The 18,944-nt window shown below is 41.8% G+C and overlaps 1 protein-coding gene across 1 annotated transcript in view; it reads left to right on the top strand.

Moving 5' to 3' along the window:
- spata5 (spermatogenesis associated 5) overlaps nt 1–18,944 on the top strand; it is a 127,486-nt gene that overhangs the window by 91,336 nt on the left and 17,206 nt on the right. The window contains exon 16 of the mRNA XM_031317199.2: nt 12,270–12,434. Coding sequence (XP_031173059.1) covers nt 12,270–12,434 — 165 coding nt within the window. The remainder of the gene's footprint in view (nt 1–12,269; nt 12,435–18,944) is intronic.

An 18,944-nucleotide genomic window follows, 5' to 3' on the forward strand; every position in this document is an offset into this window, starting at 1 on the left:
GGGGATCAATAAACCCGCCATCCGCCGTCTGGCTCGCCACGCCATCCGTGGTCTGATCTACGAGTACACCCGCGGTGTGCTGAAGTTGTTCCTGGAGATCCGTGATGCTGTCGCCTAACACCGAGCACGCCAAGAGGAAGAAGGTGATCGCCATGGATGTGGTGTACGCTCTGAAGAGGCAGGGCCGCACACTATACAGCTTCGAAGGTTAAACCTGATCCTGAATCACATTAAGAGCCACACATAGACGTCCCGTTATGAGTAACAGGCTTTATTACTTACATTTTTAACTGAATCAATGATCATTAAAAAGCAGCTCATGACCCCCCGAACAAAGAAACAGTCCTCCTTGAGCAGAAGTGGATAAACTAAAAAAACCTTTGAGATGGTTCTCTCGACAAGAATAAAGGTATTTGCATGTGCTGTCGATGAGAATTGAGTTACCACGTATACGTTGAGTCTCAAATACCACTTTGGCATTAAAAACTTGAAAAGTATCCCTTTTAAAGGGGACTATATCATGTATGAATAAGTGTTTATTGAATCTTAAAACACTTTTAGCAACATATATTAAAACAAAGTGGGAAAAGGAAGGTGGAATCAACATATCTGAGGAAGAATGGACAGCAATATGGAGGTATCAATGGAAATGTACCAGTTCACAGAAATGGAGAGAGTTTGGTTGAAAAGGCATAATGACATACTTTATCACACCTTCTCAGTAATCTCACCATGGTGATAATACCTTTGTTGGTATGTTTGTTGGAGAAAATGTGGTAACCAAATATACTGGAGTTATTTCAAGAGGAAATCCCTCTAGATTTTAAGACTATGTACCTTGGGAACATACCTCAAGACAGAGGTAGATAAAGATACGTATCTAATTAACATATTGCTAGTGGCCAGTAAAAAGACTCTTACTAGGAAGTGGCTATTGCAGGAGAGCCCGACAGTAGACTCATGGATCGATACTGTGGCCAAAATTTATAAGACTAGTGTAGTGCCCGTTGAAAATGTGCCTGTTTGGAACGGGCCGATTGCTTGGCCTGTGGTATTGCTGCTTGTAGAATTCATCAAAACTAAATTGTACCCCAAAATTACTTACAGAAGGACCCCAAACCACTTCAAATGCAACTCCCCTGTATACCCTACTACAGACTTACTGATTTACCTGACAGAGAACTTTGCAGATTCAGAATGTAATCACAAAATCACAATGAAAATGTGGAGTAATCAGACATTAGCATCATGGACTCATGGCAGTGCGCTACCCACCTGGCCTGTTATGAGCGCTTAACAGCACATATCTGCGTTAATCACCACCAGAACCAGACTGTGTGTGTGTGTGTGTGTGTGTGTGTGTGTGTGTGTGTGTGTGTGTGCAAAGAGAGAGCGAGAGAGAGAGAGAGAGAGAGAGAGAGAGACTGTGTTGTCTCGTGTAGTATGAGCGACTCATGAGTTAATTTAAAGAGTCGGGTGAAAGATCCGAGTGAGTCACGACTCAAACAGGTTTAGTGCTCAGTCAGTGTGCATGCAGTGTGAGAGGGGGATTGGCCAGCGGCTAGAGCGGCAAAAGCCAATGTGTGCTTCTTTTACCGATATATATATATATATATATATATATATATATATATATATATATATATATATGTGTTTAACGATATCTTTTGCATTTCTAATCCAAACAATGTGAAACTTGGCACTTACTCGTGCCCGTAACAAGACACCTGTCAAGTTTGAAATCCATCGGACTAATGGTTCGAGAGATATGCGCATAACAGACAGACAGACAGACAGACAGACAGACAGACAGACAGACGTTCCTACAATTTATAGATAGATGGAGCAAATAACAGCCTATGTGAATCATAGAATGGAGATGTTTGTTTCATATTGGGAAAGATGGTTTAACTACGTCATATCTAATAGGCCTGATCGTATTTCTTTATTTTACTGAATATGCTATGTTGAAAAGATTACTCCCTGTCTGTATATAGTTTTGTCTTTTTTTAGTTTTTTTGTTGTTTGTCTTAGTTGTATTTTTTTTGTAGTTTTGAATCTTTAAATTAACACTTGAATATGTATGTATCATATTTTTGTACACACAGTCTTTGAAAATTCTGTGTCAAAGTATCTGATTCTAAACATTAATAAACTATAAATTATAAAAAAAAAGAAAAATATCCCTTTTGAAGTTTAGAACAGATATAATATGTGTGATCAATTTGCAATTAATCGCGATTAATATTTCAATCGATTGACAGCCCTAGTAATTAGTAAACAAATTAATAATGACCGAGGGTCGCACTCAGTGAAGAGAAGTTTATTTACAGACATCAAACTATATTTGGCTGTCGAGCCTTCAGCACTGTCACAACTATAGTACAGTTGTTTCTTAAATAGCTAAAAAAAAAAAAAGTGATTCCCTGTAAACACGCTAAAATATTGGTCGATGAAAAATTTTATCTACCGACCAGGCAGTCTTTGGTTTCCATTTATTTCACCACAGTATACTGGTGACTTGCAACAACTTACTTGAGGTAATGTATCACAGTGAAACTTTGTATCTGATTTAAAAAGTCTGCACTGTTAACATAAGAGATGCAATAATTGTAGACATAATTGAGGATTGTCTTATCTCAAGCAAGTTTAAAGTCTCTACAAGTGGATTTTAAGACTATAAAGAAATGAATAAAATCCCATGGCTGTTTTCAAAGTAAAATAAAAATACTCATATACTGTTAGCCTTGGTAAATGGACAGCAGTAATGTTATAAATATGTAATCTGTAGTGAAATGTGCAAAAACACTGGTATAGTCCTTTAAAATGGGCATAGGTGCAAGGTGAATCTCAGCCTTGTGGCTTTGTCAAATTCTTCAAAGCAATAATCCCTGAAGTCCTCCTCTTTTCTTTCTTTTTTTCCACCACTACATGAAGAGGACGACAAGGGCTGTCAGAGAAACACAAAGCACTTAGGATTGCGTGTTAGGAGCCGCCTGAATGGCACCAGGCCTAACGAGAGCCCGGCAGGGACCCCGAGGTGGGCCTGGCACCTGCAGTCTGTCTCTGGGGGGAAGTGGGGGCTCTGTGTGTGGGTGGGTGTGTGTAGGAAGGGGATTGGAGGCTTTTGTAAAGTGCCAATCTGGATTCTACAGTATGCATAAGCAAATTTAAAGTTGTAATTTGTTGCATAGTTCTCTACCTGAAATAGTGGTTATTAGTGATTATGTGCCTCATAATTGTTGGTTCTAACCTCTCTATCAGAATTCATACTTTATTTGGGATTTTAACGAGCTGCAACGATTACTCGACTGTCAGAAAAATAATTGGCAACTATTTTGATGAAAATTAGGATTTTTCTGATTTGATTACAGTTCAGTTACATTACCTAAACATATTTCGGTGTTGGAATGTTTGTCGGAAAAAAAACAATACATTTGAAGATGCCACTTTTGGCTTCCTGAACTTGTGATGGGCTTTTTTAAAAGTTTTTTTAGTTTATTTTTCTTTTCTTTTTTTTAACAGTTTTCCGATGTTTTATAGACTTAATTGGTTATTGATTGAGAAATGAATTGGTAGATTTATCAGTCATTAAAATAGTACTTACTTAAATACTTAAATATATATAAATAAATATCCTTAATAGTCCTTAAAATCACTCAATAGTCTTGCTTTGCCAGACCTTCCGCTGCGGAGGAGGGTCTGGCTTGCCCACACAGCATTCCAGGATGGGAGAAAAACGTGCTCTGGTTTATTGGCATTTCTTTAAACCAATCACAATCGTCATAGGCGGAGCTAAGCTCCGCATGGAGCCGCTGCAAAATAAACTCGGGAAACTTGTTTTGGTGGAACATGTACATTCAAAAGTTGTTTTAGTCGTGCAACAGAAAACTAAGATTGGACAGATAGTCTAGCTAGCTGCCTCAATTTACCCTGCAAAGATTTGAGGAGCAGTTAACCATAGTCCTCATAAATCGATCGGAGTTTAAAATTCCAACACAAAGAAAGCGTAAGGTAACAGACATCGGCGAAAAGACATGCATCCGGCGGAATTTCCTGCGGCACCCGAGCAATCCCGGAAGTGGAACGTCAAGGATATAGACTACTCTCTCAATATCAGATTCAATAACGATACTGGTATCACCAATAAGATCATTCCTCCAAGTCCTCACACACACACACACACACACACACACACACACACACACACACACACACACACACACACACATACACACGCACCACCAATTAGCTTAACTTGTTGTTGTTGGACTGTGCCTGTTAGATGAAATTCAGAGACCCTTTTACACTCCTTCATCTCAGACTCACACCCTTCAACATACACACTTGTATGTACAAACACATACATACAACAAAAACACAAGTGCTGTAGAGGGGGAGACAGTAATGGGGGTGATAGTGGCACTGAAAGCTCAGAGTAATGGGTGGAACAATTTAAAAAAGAATCAGAGTAACTATTGGAGGAAAAACGACGGTCACTGGTTGTTTTTGATGATTTGTCTGAGACAGTGACTCGACCGGGGAGTTTGGAGGTTGCCCACAGGCTCTGGGGCAGATTATGGAAACCAGACCTGGCGAGTTTACACCGAACGCAAAGCCCCGTAGAATTAAACTGCGAACTGTGGACAGCTCACAGGAAACACCTCTTTGTAAAGCAAACATACATGTATTTTATGGCAGCCACTTTACTGCTTTTTACTTTTGGGCTCCAATGAGTTGACATTTCAACATGGCCTCCGTCTAATTTCCTCTGCTTTTCTTCACCTTTTTTTGTCTGGTGGGCGACCCCACTCCCACACATACACACACTCTGTCCACCTATTCCTATCAAAATAAGGCTGCTTTTTTGGCAGTGGCCATTTTTATTTTCGTGGAGGTGTGAGGGCCAGCCAGTTGGGGTTGTTTTGACAGATTCAGGGACTTTATTGCGTCCCCCAGGGCAGCTGTAGGGGTGTGAGCCCCACCACCACCACTACTTCACCCTCCACACCAGACCCAAAAGGAGAGCAACACAGCTGCTGCTACTTCTTCTCCCCCTCCCTCCCCTCATCTCAGCCTCTTCACCTGGTCTCCATATGATTGTGACCCTCCAACACACACACACACACACACACACACACACACACACACACACACACACACACACACACACACACACATACACACCATAAAAGGTAAAAGAGGTGTGACATCTAATTCTGTAATGACCCTATGTTCAGCAACACCCACCCTCTGACACACACACACACACACACACAAACACAAACACACACACACACACACACACACACACCTCCGTGGTTCTGCTAGGATTAGAGTGACTCCTGCTGGGGCCACACATGCTAAAAATGAAAATGTATAAATTTATGACGCTGTAGGACGAAAACAAACACTAAACTGTACATGTGTTAAAGGAAAATTCCAGTTTATTACTGATTAAATCTTACTTTTGTAACCATTCCTATCAGTCATAATAACACTGTGCTCACTAAGTTAATTGCTGAGATCACATCGCTAAGAAGAGGGCAAGAAACACGAGCAGTCAAAAGATCAGATCAGATTTTAAACAAAGCACTAGATTAGCCAACTGTATTTGGAAGATAAAACAAAGGAAAATGTTACACCCAAACTCTTTGTACAAAAACATCCAACACAGTTTATAGACAGTTTACTCACTTGAAATCCGGCATTGTGCAATTCTTGTGCACTGTATATTGTAGGAAAATATGAACTAATTTGCAATCTTTTCTTCTTTTTTCCCCCAAAAAAGGTTGCTCTACCATGCCATAGTATTCATTTTCTAAGAACAAATATCACCTGTTCAAATGGTTTATACCTCATTTTGAAACTACAAATCTTGACTTCCTGCTGCCTGTGCAGAGTAAGTGGGACAGTATGGGGTTAACAGCGCCAGAGTTATTTGGTTCTTGGACATGGTGGCCTCGCCTGCCGGATGCAAGTTTGACTCAAGGGCAAAATCTAGAGTGAAAGCCTCTCATGTTTTTGACTGGTTGCCAACTCTGCTTCTCTTTCTCTGTTGCTCACTCAGTCGATCTCTCCCCCTGTCATTCTCATCCCTCTCTCCCCCGCTGCTGTCCCCTCCCCTCTCTCTCTGATTTACTCTCTCTTTCTCCTCACTCTGTTCCTCCTCTGATCCACTCCCACATTAAAATCAGGACTGACATAAAGCAGGTCCAGTGTCCCTCTGAACACAGCGAGGCCTCGTCCAAAGTTATGTCATCTTTTTAGAAAGATGTGTGTAAACCTCTTCAGTAGATAGTATAAATCTGTTTTAGCTACAAATAAATACATGTGGGATTAATTGATGGAACCAAAAAAAATAAAAAAAATCCAATTCTGGTTCACCTCAATATGTAGTAAAAGTGTTTGCTTCTAAAAAGCTCCTGGAGTTCACACCAAATGCTTACAGATTATGTAAAACAGTATGTAAAAAAAGTGCACTCATATTAGACTAATCATTGCGATAACTTCAGTTCATGGGTGGCTGATCATAATGGTGTGTGTTGTACGTATAGATCAAGGTATAAAACCCTTGTCTTGAATGTTTTGCTGTATTAATACCAGGGATGCACCGAATCCAGGATTCGGGTTCGGATTCGTCCAAATATTGGGCTTTTTGACGGGGTTCGGTTTCTGCCGAACCTTCGAATTTTTTTCCACCCAACCGAACCCTACGCTTGCACTACGCACGCTATGCTGGTCGACGTAATGACGCCGCCGTTGATTACGGGATGGTGTTTCTGCAGGTGGACCGTTCAATGCAGTAGGCTGTGAGAAAGTGAAAATGGAACTTGTGAGCAGAAAAAAGCGTTGTTTGGCAGTACTTTGAGTCAAAAGAAGGCGATTGAAGTCGAGCTACTTGTTCAATTTGCAATGCCGATTTGTCTCGTGGTGGCAAGGACCCCAAACCATACACAACATCGCCGCTGTTAAAACATTTACGTATGAAACATCCGAAAGAATACAAGTTGTGCATGAAGGAATCTACAGACAGCAGCCAAAATGCAACAACTTCAGGTACGGCAAAGGAAGGACAGTCACAGCTAAAAACAGACAGTGCCTCTCCCGGGCTGTCAGCTGTTCTCTCGGCAAATGAGTGTCCCTACAGTGGGAGTGGAGCGACTGATCAGCCAGCTGCTGCTCGTTAGCTAACGTTAGCTTTCTAATTCACCCACCCAACATGCCTTCATCATACACTGGTTAGCGAAAATTGGCCAAACAAAATTGTCACTCATCTGGCGATAGCGATGTGCTTTCCTACGATGTGAAAAGAGCGTGTGAATTCAACATTAAGTTGTTACATTTAACTATTTTAGAGGCCGTGGAGGTTGTTTACTTCATTAATGTGTTTACTGTGTTAATGGCCTAAGGATGTGAGTAGGATTCGGTATTCGGATTCGGCAGAATCTTAATCAGTGGATTCGGTATTTGGCCGAACCCAAAAAATCTGGATTCAGTGCATCCCTAAGTAATACATGCCGCACACCCAGGAATGACTGGATTATGTTGTTTTTAGTGTGGTAGCAGGACAAAAGTAAATAGCACATTTCACAGAAGTGCCATAGATGCAGAACAGTCTTGCCATGGATGTGTGTTGCACAATCGATGTAAGGTTTGGAAGGATTCTCATCTATGAAAACAAATTCCCTCTCAAACCACGCAAGAAACAAAACCTGGCTCTGGATTAAAGTGTATGGACCAAGTCTGACAACACCTCAAGACTTTGAAATCGAGCTTCTCCCTAAAGAGAATGGGAAATCCATAAAGGCACAACCTTTTTAATTTTAGCAACCACTTTCACTGTCACTGATTTATTAGCAAAGTAGACTGCTGTCAAAGTAGACAGAATCAATTTAATACCTAAAAGATTGTTTTTAACCTGATGATAACCAACATTTGCTGCCATTTATTCTTTCTTTTCCCAAATCTGAACTCCAGAAGTAGATCTCGCTGACCTTTCTGTGAGCTTTTGGTTCCCATTGTGCTCTCTGCATTTTTTGTTTGGTGTGTGTTCTGCATAAATCCAGGGTGGCCCATCTCTGAGTCAGTATGACTCACCAAGGCCTCTGAGGATTGTGGACTGACAGGTTAGGAAACCACATACAGCAAATGCCTTCAGGCAGGGAACACAGTCAACTCATGTCTCCTCAGGCAAGCCACTTATTCAGCCAGACGGCCTGCTATCATCCTGCACGTTGGAAAAGGCACCAACAAAAATAGTTTTCGAAGAAAAGCGAGACTTCACCAGATGTGCAGGGAAGAACTTAGTCATCATGTTCAGTGTCATGGACCCAGTGTTTCCTTTCATTTCTCATTTCATCTGAAGGGAGTGTGAGCAACAAGGCAGATCTGATCTTAATTTAGCCGCACCGTGTCTAAGCTTCCAGCTAAGAATAAGACACCTGAATTGCGGGGGCGTCTGTTTGTAAACAGTTTGTAGACGTAGCTCAGAGCAGGTCATATTGAAGCTGGCCAAGAATGTGTTCAGCAACAATGCTCCAAGGAGAAGATTCCCAGCATTCCTCGCTGGTTAGGGAGAGGTACCGGCCATCGCAGATAGGAAGTTGTCTGTCATTAGGGGGTAATCACTTCTTGAGGAGGATTGCAATGCCTGGAATGATTACTGTTGTTATCGGCAGTGAAACTTGCCGCAGAGAGAGCGGATGAGTTTTTTTTTTGTTTTTTTTTTCTTCCCTTCTCTTTCTGTTTTCTCTCTTTGTGTGTTTTGATCAGCTTGACTGATCCAGCGTAGGCCCCACTTGTTTTTTACAACTTTCTCACCATTGCGCTCGGCTTAATTTTGCTCTGCAGGGTAGTCCACAATGCGCACTCGCCCAGATTTAGTGGTGTATAAATGCTTCGATGTTGACTTAAATCTAGTTGGTATTTCTTACCTAGGGGCATTTCTAATTTCTAATGGCTCATGTGTAATGATGCATATCGTGTCAGTGGTGCAACAAGGTGGATGCGATCCGTCATGCAGACTTGTGTAAGACAAACAGAGAATTTATCCGACTGCATTTTGTTGATGGTGGTTTTCTGTCTCCCATGCCACTTATCTGTGTTTGTTTGTAGGTTTTTGGTCCTGTTGTTCTTTCAAGTGGCTTGTCTGGGTCTCATGGTCTGGCTGTTTTTGTCGTCTCCTCTCTTTTCTCTTTCCCTCCCTCCTTCTTCTCTTGCCCTCTGCCAGTCGAGCCAAGACTTCAGGTGCAATGATGCCGTTACGAAAAGAGCCAGTCAACGCTTGCCCGACATGCCAAGCCAAGTATTTGTCTCTCGGGGTCCCCCCCTTACCTCCTCCACCTCCTCCTCCTCCTCCTCCTCTTCTCCTACCCCCACCCCTGGACCCTTGAGAACAGGAAGTGTATCTTGTTAAGTGATGGATGGGCCCCCTGCTCTTGCTGAGAGGAAAGAAAAAAAAAAAAACCTTTCTTTCCCTCCAGGGCAGTCAGATGAGTTTAGCAGTCTCAAAGCTGAGGGTCGGCTCTGCTTTTTGGGAGCGCCTTGGAACCCTTGGAGCCTGAGCGCCTGGAAGCCACGGGCACTTCTCCATTGTGTGTGTGGAGAGAATTAACGGCTGATAAAGTAGCAGACGGCGTCTTTGCACTAGGAGAAATGGATCGGAAATGAAAAAGACCAAGCCGAAGAGTGTTTACCAGAATTGCATTTGTTTGTCGTTGTGCACTGGAGCGTCTGTCTGTGTGAGTTATTTAGCCGGGGGTCAGCAGGTTTGTGTTGGCATGCAGCCGCCAGATTCTTCCAGGGAGAGCAACTCAGGAAGTGTCCCTGGCACGTCCTCTGCATAGTGCAATACGCACTGCCGCGACTGGCTCGACCTGCTGTGACACACAACCAAAGACTGCAATCCACACTGCATGTGTCTCACATTCTGCACACACACACACACACACACACACACACACACACACACACACACACACACAAACCTACAATACACACTAATCTGTGGGAAGAAGCTTGACATCAAACTAACTCTCACATGTGTTGTTTTATAGTTGTTTTGCCAGACACATCTTATCAAGTTCCCCAAGTCTCAAGCCCTTATGACTTCAATTTAATGCTGCAGCCCTCAAACCTGCTATCCATCCATCTCCCAGCAGGTCTCCCCAACAGCCATCCTTTGCCCGCTTTAAATCAAAGGGACGTTATTCCTCTCAATCCATTCCATTATGCGGATGGTTCGTCACCCACAGCCAGACCCTCTCCTCGAACGAGTGGAAGAATCCAGAGACCTGAAAAACAGAACATTTCCTCTCATGATCCATTGCTCCTTTGTCAGCCATGGCTCTGTTGTGGTTACCTCAGGGTAGCTACTAATGTTTGTCTCCAGTTTCCATCCGCTCATGTTCCATACACATACACAGGGACACAAAAAGCAACAGATAAAAGGCGGAAAAAGTGTCCATCGCCATAGTAAATGGTAATTGGTTATCCAGAGTGGAAATAAAGAAAACCATAAAACAAAACTCTTAAAATTGCATCCGGCACACTTTGCAAGCAGATGGACTTAAAATTTAACATGGCAAAGACCGTTTAATGGTTTCTGTCATATTGAGTAAAGGGCTGAAACTCACAATGTTTGTCTTTATCACTAAGGTTATGGAAGTAGCAGGTGACAAAAGAGTAACACCTTAAAGTCCATTGTAGATGTTCAAATTTCCATTTTTTTTAAGGCCCTTAAAGGGCTTCTTGTCCACGTTGGCTTTAAAGCTGAGGTTCAAAGTTTATTCTTCACGTTGGAAACGGCAGTTGAAAAAGCAATCTTTCATTTATCTTTTTCATTATTGTTTCAACTGTCACAGTTCTTTTCAGACTAATAAATTAAGCAGTTACCCTTCACAATTTCCCAGAGCCCAGGTTGACATCCTAATGACTTGTTTTGTCTGACCAACCAGTCTAAAATCCAAAGAGGTTCGGTTTACAAAAGTATAGGATAGTGAAAAAAAAGCAGTAAATCTTCACATTTCAGAAGCAACATTTTCACTTGATAAATAACTAATGTATTAGTCACGTGTACAAATTGTCAAAGTTATCATTTCAGCAGTACTTGGATTCATGACACCCTTTAATATAATTTACAACCTATGCAAATTGTCCTGCTTTGCTCATGGACATTCTATAAATGTTCGGAAACTATGCATATAAAAGAAACGAGGAGGCTGTCGGGCCTGAGAGATACGTGGTGCATGCAGGAATAGCAGTGCAATGTCTATGCAAACAAGAGTTCAAAGGCTGCTGGTCCAGTCCCTCCAACCTTCACTGATCACTCCTGACGTGACCTCCTGCATGGCTTGCGTCTGCGTGTGTCTCCTGCCTTGTCTTTGCCGGCCTGGGGTTTAGCCCCGCTGTGGCCTGTCTGGCCCAAAGCCAGGGGCTCCACTGTCTTTACAACCAGGCCTCACTGAGTCTTGGGGGAAGAACAAAAATTAAACTGTCAGTTCCAGTTGTTTGTTTTTTCTGTTGATTCGTCATTCCAGCGATGAAATTAAATGCTAATTCACGGCAAGTCAAATGCTTTTGCTATTTTCAAATCCCGCTGTTCTTTAGCTAGCTGGCTGGTCAAATGGATACACTACCCAAACCAAACAATAACCACACCATACCACAGCTTGTCACGGCCTGGCTGAGGAAAGCGAATGGAGACACGGCATATTTGTCTGTCCGTCTGACTGTCTGTGTTGGAGAGGCGCCTGCCACTTAATGACGTCTGACAAGCGAGACAGCGGCGGCTTTGGGTACTCAAGGACTGTTTTGGGGTCACGGAGATGTGATCTGTAGGAAGTGGAGGGTTTATCAGATAACGTCAACATTGTCTCCACGCTGACTGCTAGAAGTTTCACAGTTTGCATTTTAGGCATTTGGTTCGTGGTGCAGTCTAAAGAGGCGTACGATCAATGCAGGAGTAGAGGAAGCTTCAGTTCCTACTGTAGATCTCCACCATAACAAGCAAGCAGTAAGGAGGTCAAAGTTCAGAGCCATAGTATCCTGACAGTATTTTTGTTACACCAAAGCATCATGTACAAAAGATTTGCTGGAATAGCATGATTATATTTCCGTTGAATTTCACGTGTTAACATGAGTAAGCCAAAGAAGATTTCATTGATGCTCAGTTTTAATGTGGAAGCCTTAACTCGATGGACTTGCATGTGACAATTTGTGAAATATGATGGTAAACCAGAGGCTTACAGTGTTTTTCCGTCCCACAGGCTCTAATGCGTCCAGGTCGCCTTGACCGAATCGTCTATGTGCCTCTTCCAGATGCTCCGACCAGACAAGAGATATTTTCTCTCCAGTTCCGCAACATGCCCGTGGCCCAAAATGTGTGTCTTAATGACCTTGTGACTCAGACCAACAAGTATTCTGGAGCAGAGGTGAGTTACATTTCCTTTAAATGATTTATAATGAGTGCAACAGGAAAAGATCCATCTACATCTTTTGCACTGAGATATGCAAAATATTTCTTGAATGACAAAACTCTGTCCTCTACAAACCAATACACGTATGGTCTGCCAACCCAGTCTCACGGCAGTTCGTGAAATGGTCACGTTATTTAATCTATTGATTCGTGTACACGGACACGTTTATGTCGTTTTTTTCGTGGTGGTCAGCACGTTATTTAAACTAATGGATTTCAATGGGAAGCATCTTTCGTGATCACAGCACGACTATGGAAGCGAGTAGTATGAAATGCCGAAAATCTGTGCAGGGAGGTTGGTTGGGGAGACCGGGGATCATGTCCCGCGTGTGACGTGTCCTTTCCCCGTTCTTCGTTTCATTACCCTGTTGTTCTTTTCATAAACCCAACCGTCCCATTGTTGTCGCGCGTCCCCCAGAGACCGCGGATCGTGGCCCACGTGTGGCGTTTCATTTCCCCGTTGTTTTTTTCCTAAACCCAACCGTCCCGTTGTTGTCCCGTGTCCCCCAGAGACCACAGATCGTGTCCCAGCGTGTGACGTGTCCTTTCCCCGTTCTTCTTTTCCCCAAACCCATCCTCCGTATAGATGCTTCCCATTACGTGCTGACCACCACGAAAAAAAACGACATAAACGTGTCCGTGTACACAAATCAATAGATTAAATATAACGTGACCATTTCACAAACTGCCGTGAGACTGTGTTGGGTCTGCCCCAAGTCCATCTCAATTTAAAATCTGACCTGCGCCTTTAACAAAAAAGATATTTGCTGTGTTGTTTAAGCTTTTTAAAGTTTAAAAAATGTGGTTTGATTGTTTAAATAATCAATGCCATCTAGTTTCCTCTCACCAGATTTGGGGATATTGGATTGACAACCGACTTTTCAGACTTGTTACTTGTCAGCTCAAGCAGAAAAATTGTTTTCATATCTTACTAAACATCAGGTTTGATAATCCAATGCAAATGGTGCTCGGCCCAAGGATTCAAACTGCCAACGCTGCATTTACAAGCCTACATCTTTACCTTCTGACTGCTTCTGCACCCTAAATAAGGAACTACATTGCGGTGAGATGCTACTGCGCTTTTCCATGATGTCTGTGTCGTGTACTGTGTCACAGAGCGCCCTCGTGATCTCACAGCAGACTGGGACTAATTGTACAAAAAGTCCTTTGTGTGACAGATTTGTCTCTCTGCATTCATCTGCCGCGTGATTCACATTGTCTTGAGCAGAGAATCTGCTACCGTCTACGCGCCACGAATAACTTAGAAACTGTGAGGAAAAAGGGCTCAATTTTGAAAAGAATGCGTCACCTTTTGGCCAAATAAACTTGTTTACCAACTTTAAGTTTGGATGGTTTTAGCCTGTGTGTATTATTTACTGCAGAGGATAAATCTTTTGAGTGTTTTCTGTATGGGGCCTGGTTTTCTCTCTATCTGTCTTGTTCTTGTCAGAGAAATCATGTTTGTCTTTGACCTTCAACGTGACTGAGAGTCCATACACCATTCGACAGAAAAAAATAACATTCCCATAAGATGTACAGTATCCTTCCCCCTGAATGTAAATCCCAGCTGTATATTTACACTTCAAGGGTCACGGACATGATAGAAATGTCATGCTGGTCTTCTGACAGGCTCAGAAAACAACTATTTAAAAAAGATTCAGACACTAACGTGCCTTGGCAGGCTTTGAAAAACACAGATTTCATTGTTGTCTCAGTCATGCTTTCTGTGTGACATGTTTGTGAAAGAAGCCATGTACATAAGAAGCTGTGATGACTTGGTTATATCATATGACTGCCTGGTTTTAAAGCATATGTCGGGGGGGGGGGGGGGGGGGTCCTGAATTGAATTGTTTTTAACCCTTTCAGATTGAGCTTCAGGTTCCCAGCTTTCAGGGTTAGGGTTAGATCCCCTACACCTCCCGGGTCTCAGAGGCTTAAGCTTTTATTATAACTATAACTATATTATAACTAAATGTTTTTATATTGATTATTTCACATTTAATCACAAATATTTAATCTTATAGATTAAATACTAGGTTTTCAAGTGCTTTAATACACACACACCACACACACATTAAAACCTTTCTTTCAGCAAGCTCAGAAAACTGTTTATCAGTTCTAAAATCAAGTCTGTTCAGGACAGCGAGGTGTTGAGCTGTTTCCGTCTTTTCTCTTGACATTATGATCCTCTCCAGGGCAGTCTGAGGTCATCTATAGGGCCTCCTCATATCCTAAAGTACAAGCTCTCTCCCTGATTCCTGACTCGGCTGCCCCCACTCCAAAAAGCAGCCTAAAGCAGGCGTACACCTGGAGGAGGTATGCAGTAAGAAACCAATCCCCCGCTATCAGGTGTTGTGTTTGACATCGGGGTTTCTGGTATACTGTCTCATCTGTGGAATGGAGGTTTGCAGTCACTTGCCATTGAGTTCTTGAAACCCCCGAAAAAAAGTCAAAGAAATGCCACAGTCAAGATGATAAGAGTTCATAGGTGGGAAAAAAAAAAGCCGGGTCTCACCTGTGTACGGATTATATTTTACATACCAACGCTATAGATCAGATTAGATGAGATGAAACTTTAAACTCCCGGGATCACCGAGGGGAAGTTTGAGAGAAAACAGGATACAGATAACAGAGCAACACAGTACTAAAGATAATGCTGTGTTTACAAGAAAAGAGCACCAAGGGACAAATGCAGCAAATCACCAAGTAAATAAACAAGTAAATGTCCAAACACACTGACTGCTGATTGGTCACATCTCGACTGGCTGTTCTTATGCTCATATATGTCACTGTTATGCTTAAAGATATTAGACATTACAGAGATACCTCAATGTTTTCCTTTTTTCTTTTTATGAATTTCTACTAAAAGAACAGCCAGAGGTTTTGAATGGAGCAGATTCAAAAGTCCAATCCAAAAGTGTTTGTGCAGCAGGAAGACACCGGTCACCGCAGTTTACAGTAAATGAAATTGCAGTACACCCAGTGACTACTCAGAAAATGTTTCCGGTAATAAAGTGAAAAGAAACCAGACAGATCAGCTGCTGATTATGAGTTTCTCTGACAAAATAATAATAGTAAAACTGCAGTTAGTGTTTTTAAAAGCCTGTTATCACCCTGATTTTTGGACTAATGGCATTTGTTATCAGATTGTTTGTTAAATAAACAAAGATACATTCTCTTTCGTACATGTTTATCCACAGAAAATATTAGAAATGTATCCACATGTGTATATATAGATATTCACAGGTATATGTAGAAATCAGCCGTATAAATCTCAAACAGCAAGCAAATAAATCTTTACAACAAAACAGTGATATCCAAAAAATATTAGAAATGGATCCAAAACCATAACAATGACATGTCTATTGAAATAAAATATACAGTATGACAATATGAAGATGGAAATATCACTTACAGGAAGCTGATATTATTATTTGTTTGACCTTTTTCCAGCGACTTCAAACATAATAAACAGTATTTCTGATGCTACTATCTCCCAAACTGTCTTGAGCGCAAACTTACTGTTAGAATCAATGCTTTTTATGCAAATCATGGTGACAAACAAAGATCTCAAACTCTGTTACTTTAATGAAAATGAACAGATGAAGCCTTTAGGCAGCAGATATTATGTAACATGCAGTATTACACAATAATATATTTGTAGATTAGAAATGTGCAACATTTTCTCAGTCAGTATTATGACAAGCTCCTGTACCACACATCCTCCGGCAAAGTTAAACACTTATATAACAGGTAGGATTCAGTGGTATAGACACTGAGAGTAGCTGGACCTCTCCAGAGCACTGAGCCATTATATTTGACTTGGCATGCTAACTGCTAATGCAGTAGGCAACTGGGTGAGCCGCAGTCGACTAGCATCGGTCAGCCGTGCATCAAGCCCCACGCTGCCAGCAGGGATCGAGCTGGATGAAAGAGGAGGGAGCATCTTGCTATAAATCAATAGCAAGAGGCTTTTTTAAAACTGGATGCTACTAAACAGAGTTCAGTTTCAGTTTTTATATCATACGGAACAATCTGAATAGCTCCGTCTCTCCCTCTCTTGTTGTCACCTACGATACGATACATTACACTTTATTGTCCCCGGGGGGGGAATTCATTTTGGGAACAATGATGCTGTATACATTACAAACAGTGAATAGCAATCTGCAGTCAGATTAAAAGATACCGGTCAACAAATAGAAAACTGTCAGTCAATAAATATAGCTGGTGCAATCTAGCAGGTAATAAATAAGTACAAGATCACGTTAAATATTAAAAAACTGAACTCTCTATGTGTCAACTGGTTGCATGGAGGCTTTGCAGTAATGTGACAAATCTTCTGTCAACTGTAGTCTGTGTGATCATTGAGCTTTAACAATGATTTGGTTGGGGTCTTCTCTGCAGCCTCACTTCCTTCTAAACAACTTGATTCAGTTGGTTCTGATTCAGCATGCTGTGTTGATCAGCGGCGTAGGACTGGGGATAAAAAGGGGACTGAGTATACCGGGCCCTCATATGTGGAGGGCCCACAAAGATACTATAATGAATAGCTGTGGATGTGGGATGGGGCCCATAGAGAATGCCTATATATAAGGGTCCAGAATTTTTAGCTACGACCCTGGTGTTGATTACTTTTATTTTATTTATTGCTGTATTCTATTAGTATTTTTTGCAACCGTGGCCTGTTATCCTGTGTAAAGTTTTAACCAACCTCGATGCCCTATGGCCTGCAACCTAGCCACATGACATTGTTGCATGTGACCCTGTATTGGCGGCAAGGAACAAGGGAGAATTATTTTTATATTTTTTTACTTAGTTTTGTTTTTTTACACATCTCTCCGTATGAAAACTCAATGAGGGAGCGGATTAGTCGAGTGTTTTGCGGATGGCTCGCACATTGTTGTCGAAGTGATGCACGAATGGGCGCATTGAGCACATTTCAGTCCTCAGGCTTGGCAGTCCGACTACCTGGAGCTTTGACTTTAATTACATTCCTGGGATTTCAGACTTGTTTGAGAGAAGAGGGAGGCAGGGTCGGGAGGAGTAGGAGGTGGGGGGGGGGGGGGGGGCATGCAGGAGGACACGGTTGTTGTCAACTCGGAGCTAGAAGCTTGTTAAAATCACCTGTCTTCCTATCTGCCCCGAGTGACATCTGGTTTCCCAACATGCACTCACACACACACACACACACACACACACACACACACACACACACACACACACACACACACACCTTTAACTCACACTCAGCCCAGAAAATTGCTGCCGGCTCTCCTTACTAACCTCTGCCATCACTTTCCTAAACAGAAGCAACATTTGATACTGTAATCACAGTGTTGTCTCGAAAGAGAAGAAGAAGGGCTTAACTTGCTCCTGAAGGAAGGTGTGATGCTACTCCACTTCTCTCTTTTTTTCAATTTATGATCAAGCCCTGACAGGAAAAGACCTGGAGGATTTATTGCACCCTGTCACATGCACAGAGTCAGTTCCAGGCCTTGTTTGTAGCCTTGCTGAAAAGCTGAAGCCTCTCAGTTTTTTTCACAGCTTTTTTTCATTCATTTCAATATAAAGAGATTTAAAAAACTTGACCACACAGACACTCATTTTGTCAACAAAATGATAAAAAGATATTGCCAGTGAGCACGTGTACACATTTACTCATGTCTTACGCAGGCTTCAAATTTTTGAAAAGTTCTAAATCCGTGGCAAATTGCACATTATGTCTTTTTAATCTCCTGTCATAATGAATCCTACTTTCTATAGTCTAGGCTACATGCAGATTTTGTCTATATGGGAGCTTTAGCTGAATCCATTAAAGAAATGGTCCTGCAGATAGCTTTTCAGTATTCCAAACTCTTTGGTAATGCTGCCTCTGTAGAGATTATTATGGCTCTATAAAAATAAACTCAGTGGGACATCTTTTAGACTTCCCAACTCGCTGCCTGCCCAGCTAAGTCCACTTACTTGGTTGAATGGGGTTGATTAAAAGTGTAAGGCTAGATATTACAGGATTTAGGAATGAATCAAAATGTGTGTTCAACAAAACATACACATTAGGAAACAAAGGATCAAAAGACTTCCAATAGGCTAGTGCAGGCTGAATCCATACGATCAGAAATGAATGCCCAGATAACAAAAACTCGAACATAAATCAATGTTTTCTTCTCTGTGTCCTCTCTAATATTCACACACACACACACACACACACACACACACACACACCTGTGTTGATCAAATTAGTCTCGTGGAGGGAGACACATTTTTCAAAAACATCTGGTGTCGTACTCACTGATGAGTGTTTTCCCCGGTTGGAGAGACAACCAAGCTGATCACAGCTCTGTTGGTGGGAATAAGAATGGGGACTTCATATTTCTGTGCCTGTGCAATCGGCATATTTTTTGGAACCACGTATAAAAGAATCTTGTCATAGATTGTCAACTGGTCATAGCAACCGCTACTGCAGCTT

This window comes from Sander lucioperca, chromosome 1, assembly GCF_008315115.2.
Source record: "Sander lucioperca isolate FBNREF2018 chromosome 1, SLUC_FBN_1.2, whole genome shotgun sequence".
NCBI lineage: Eukaryota > Metazoa > Chordata > Actinopteri > Perciformes > Percidae > Sander > Sander lucioperca.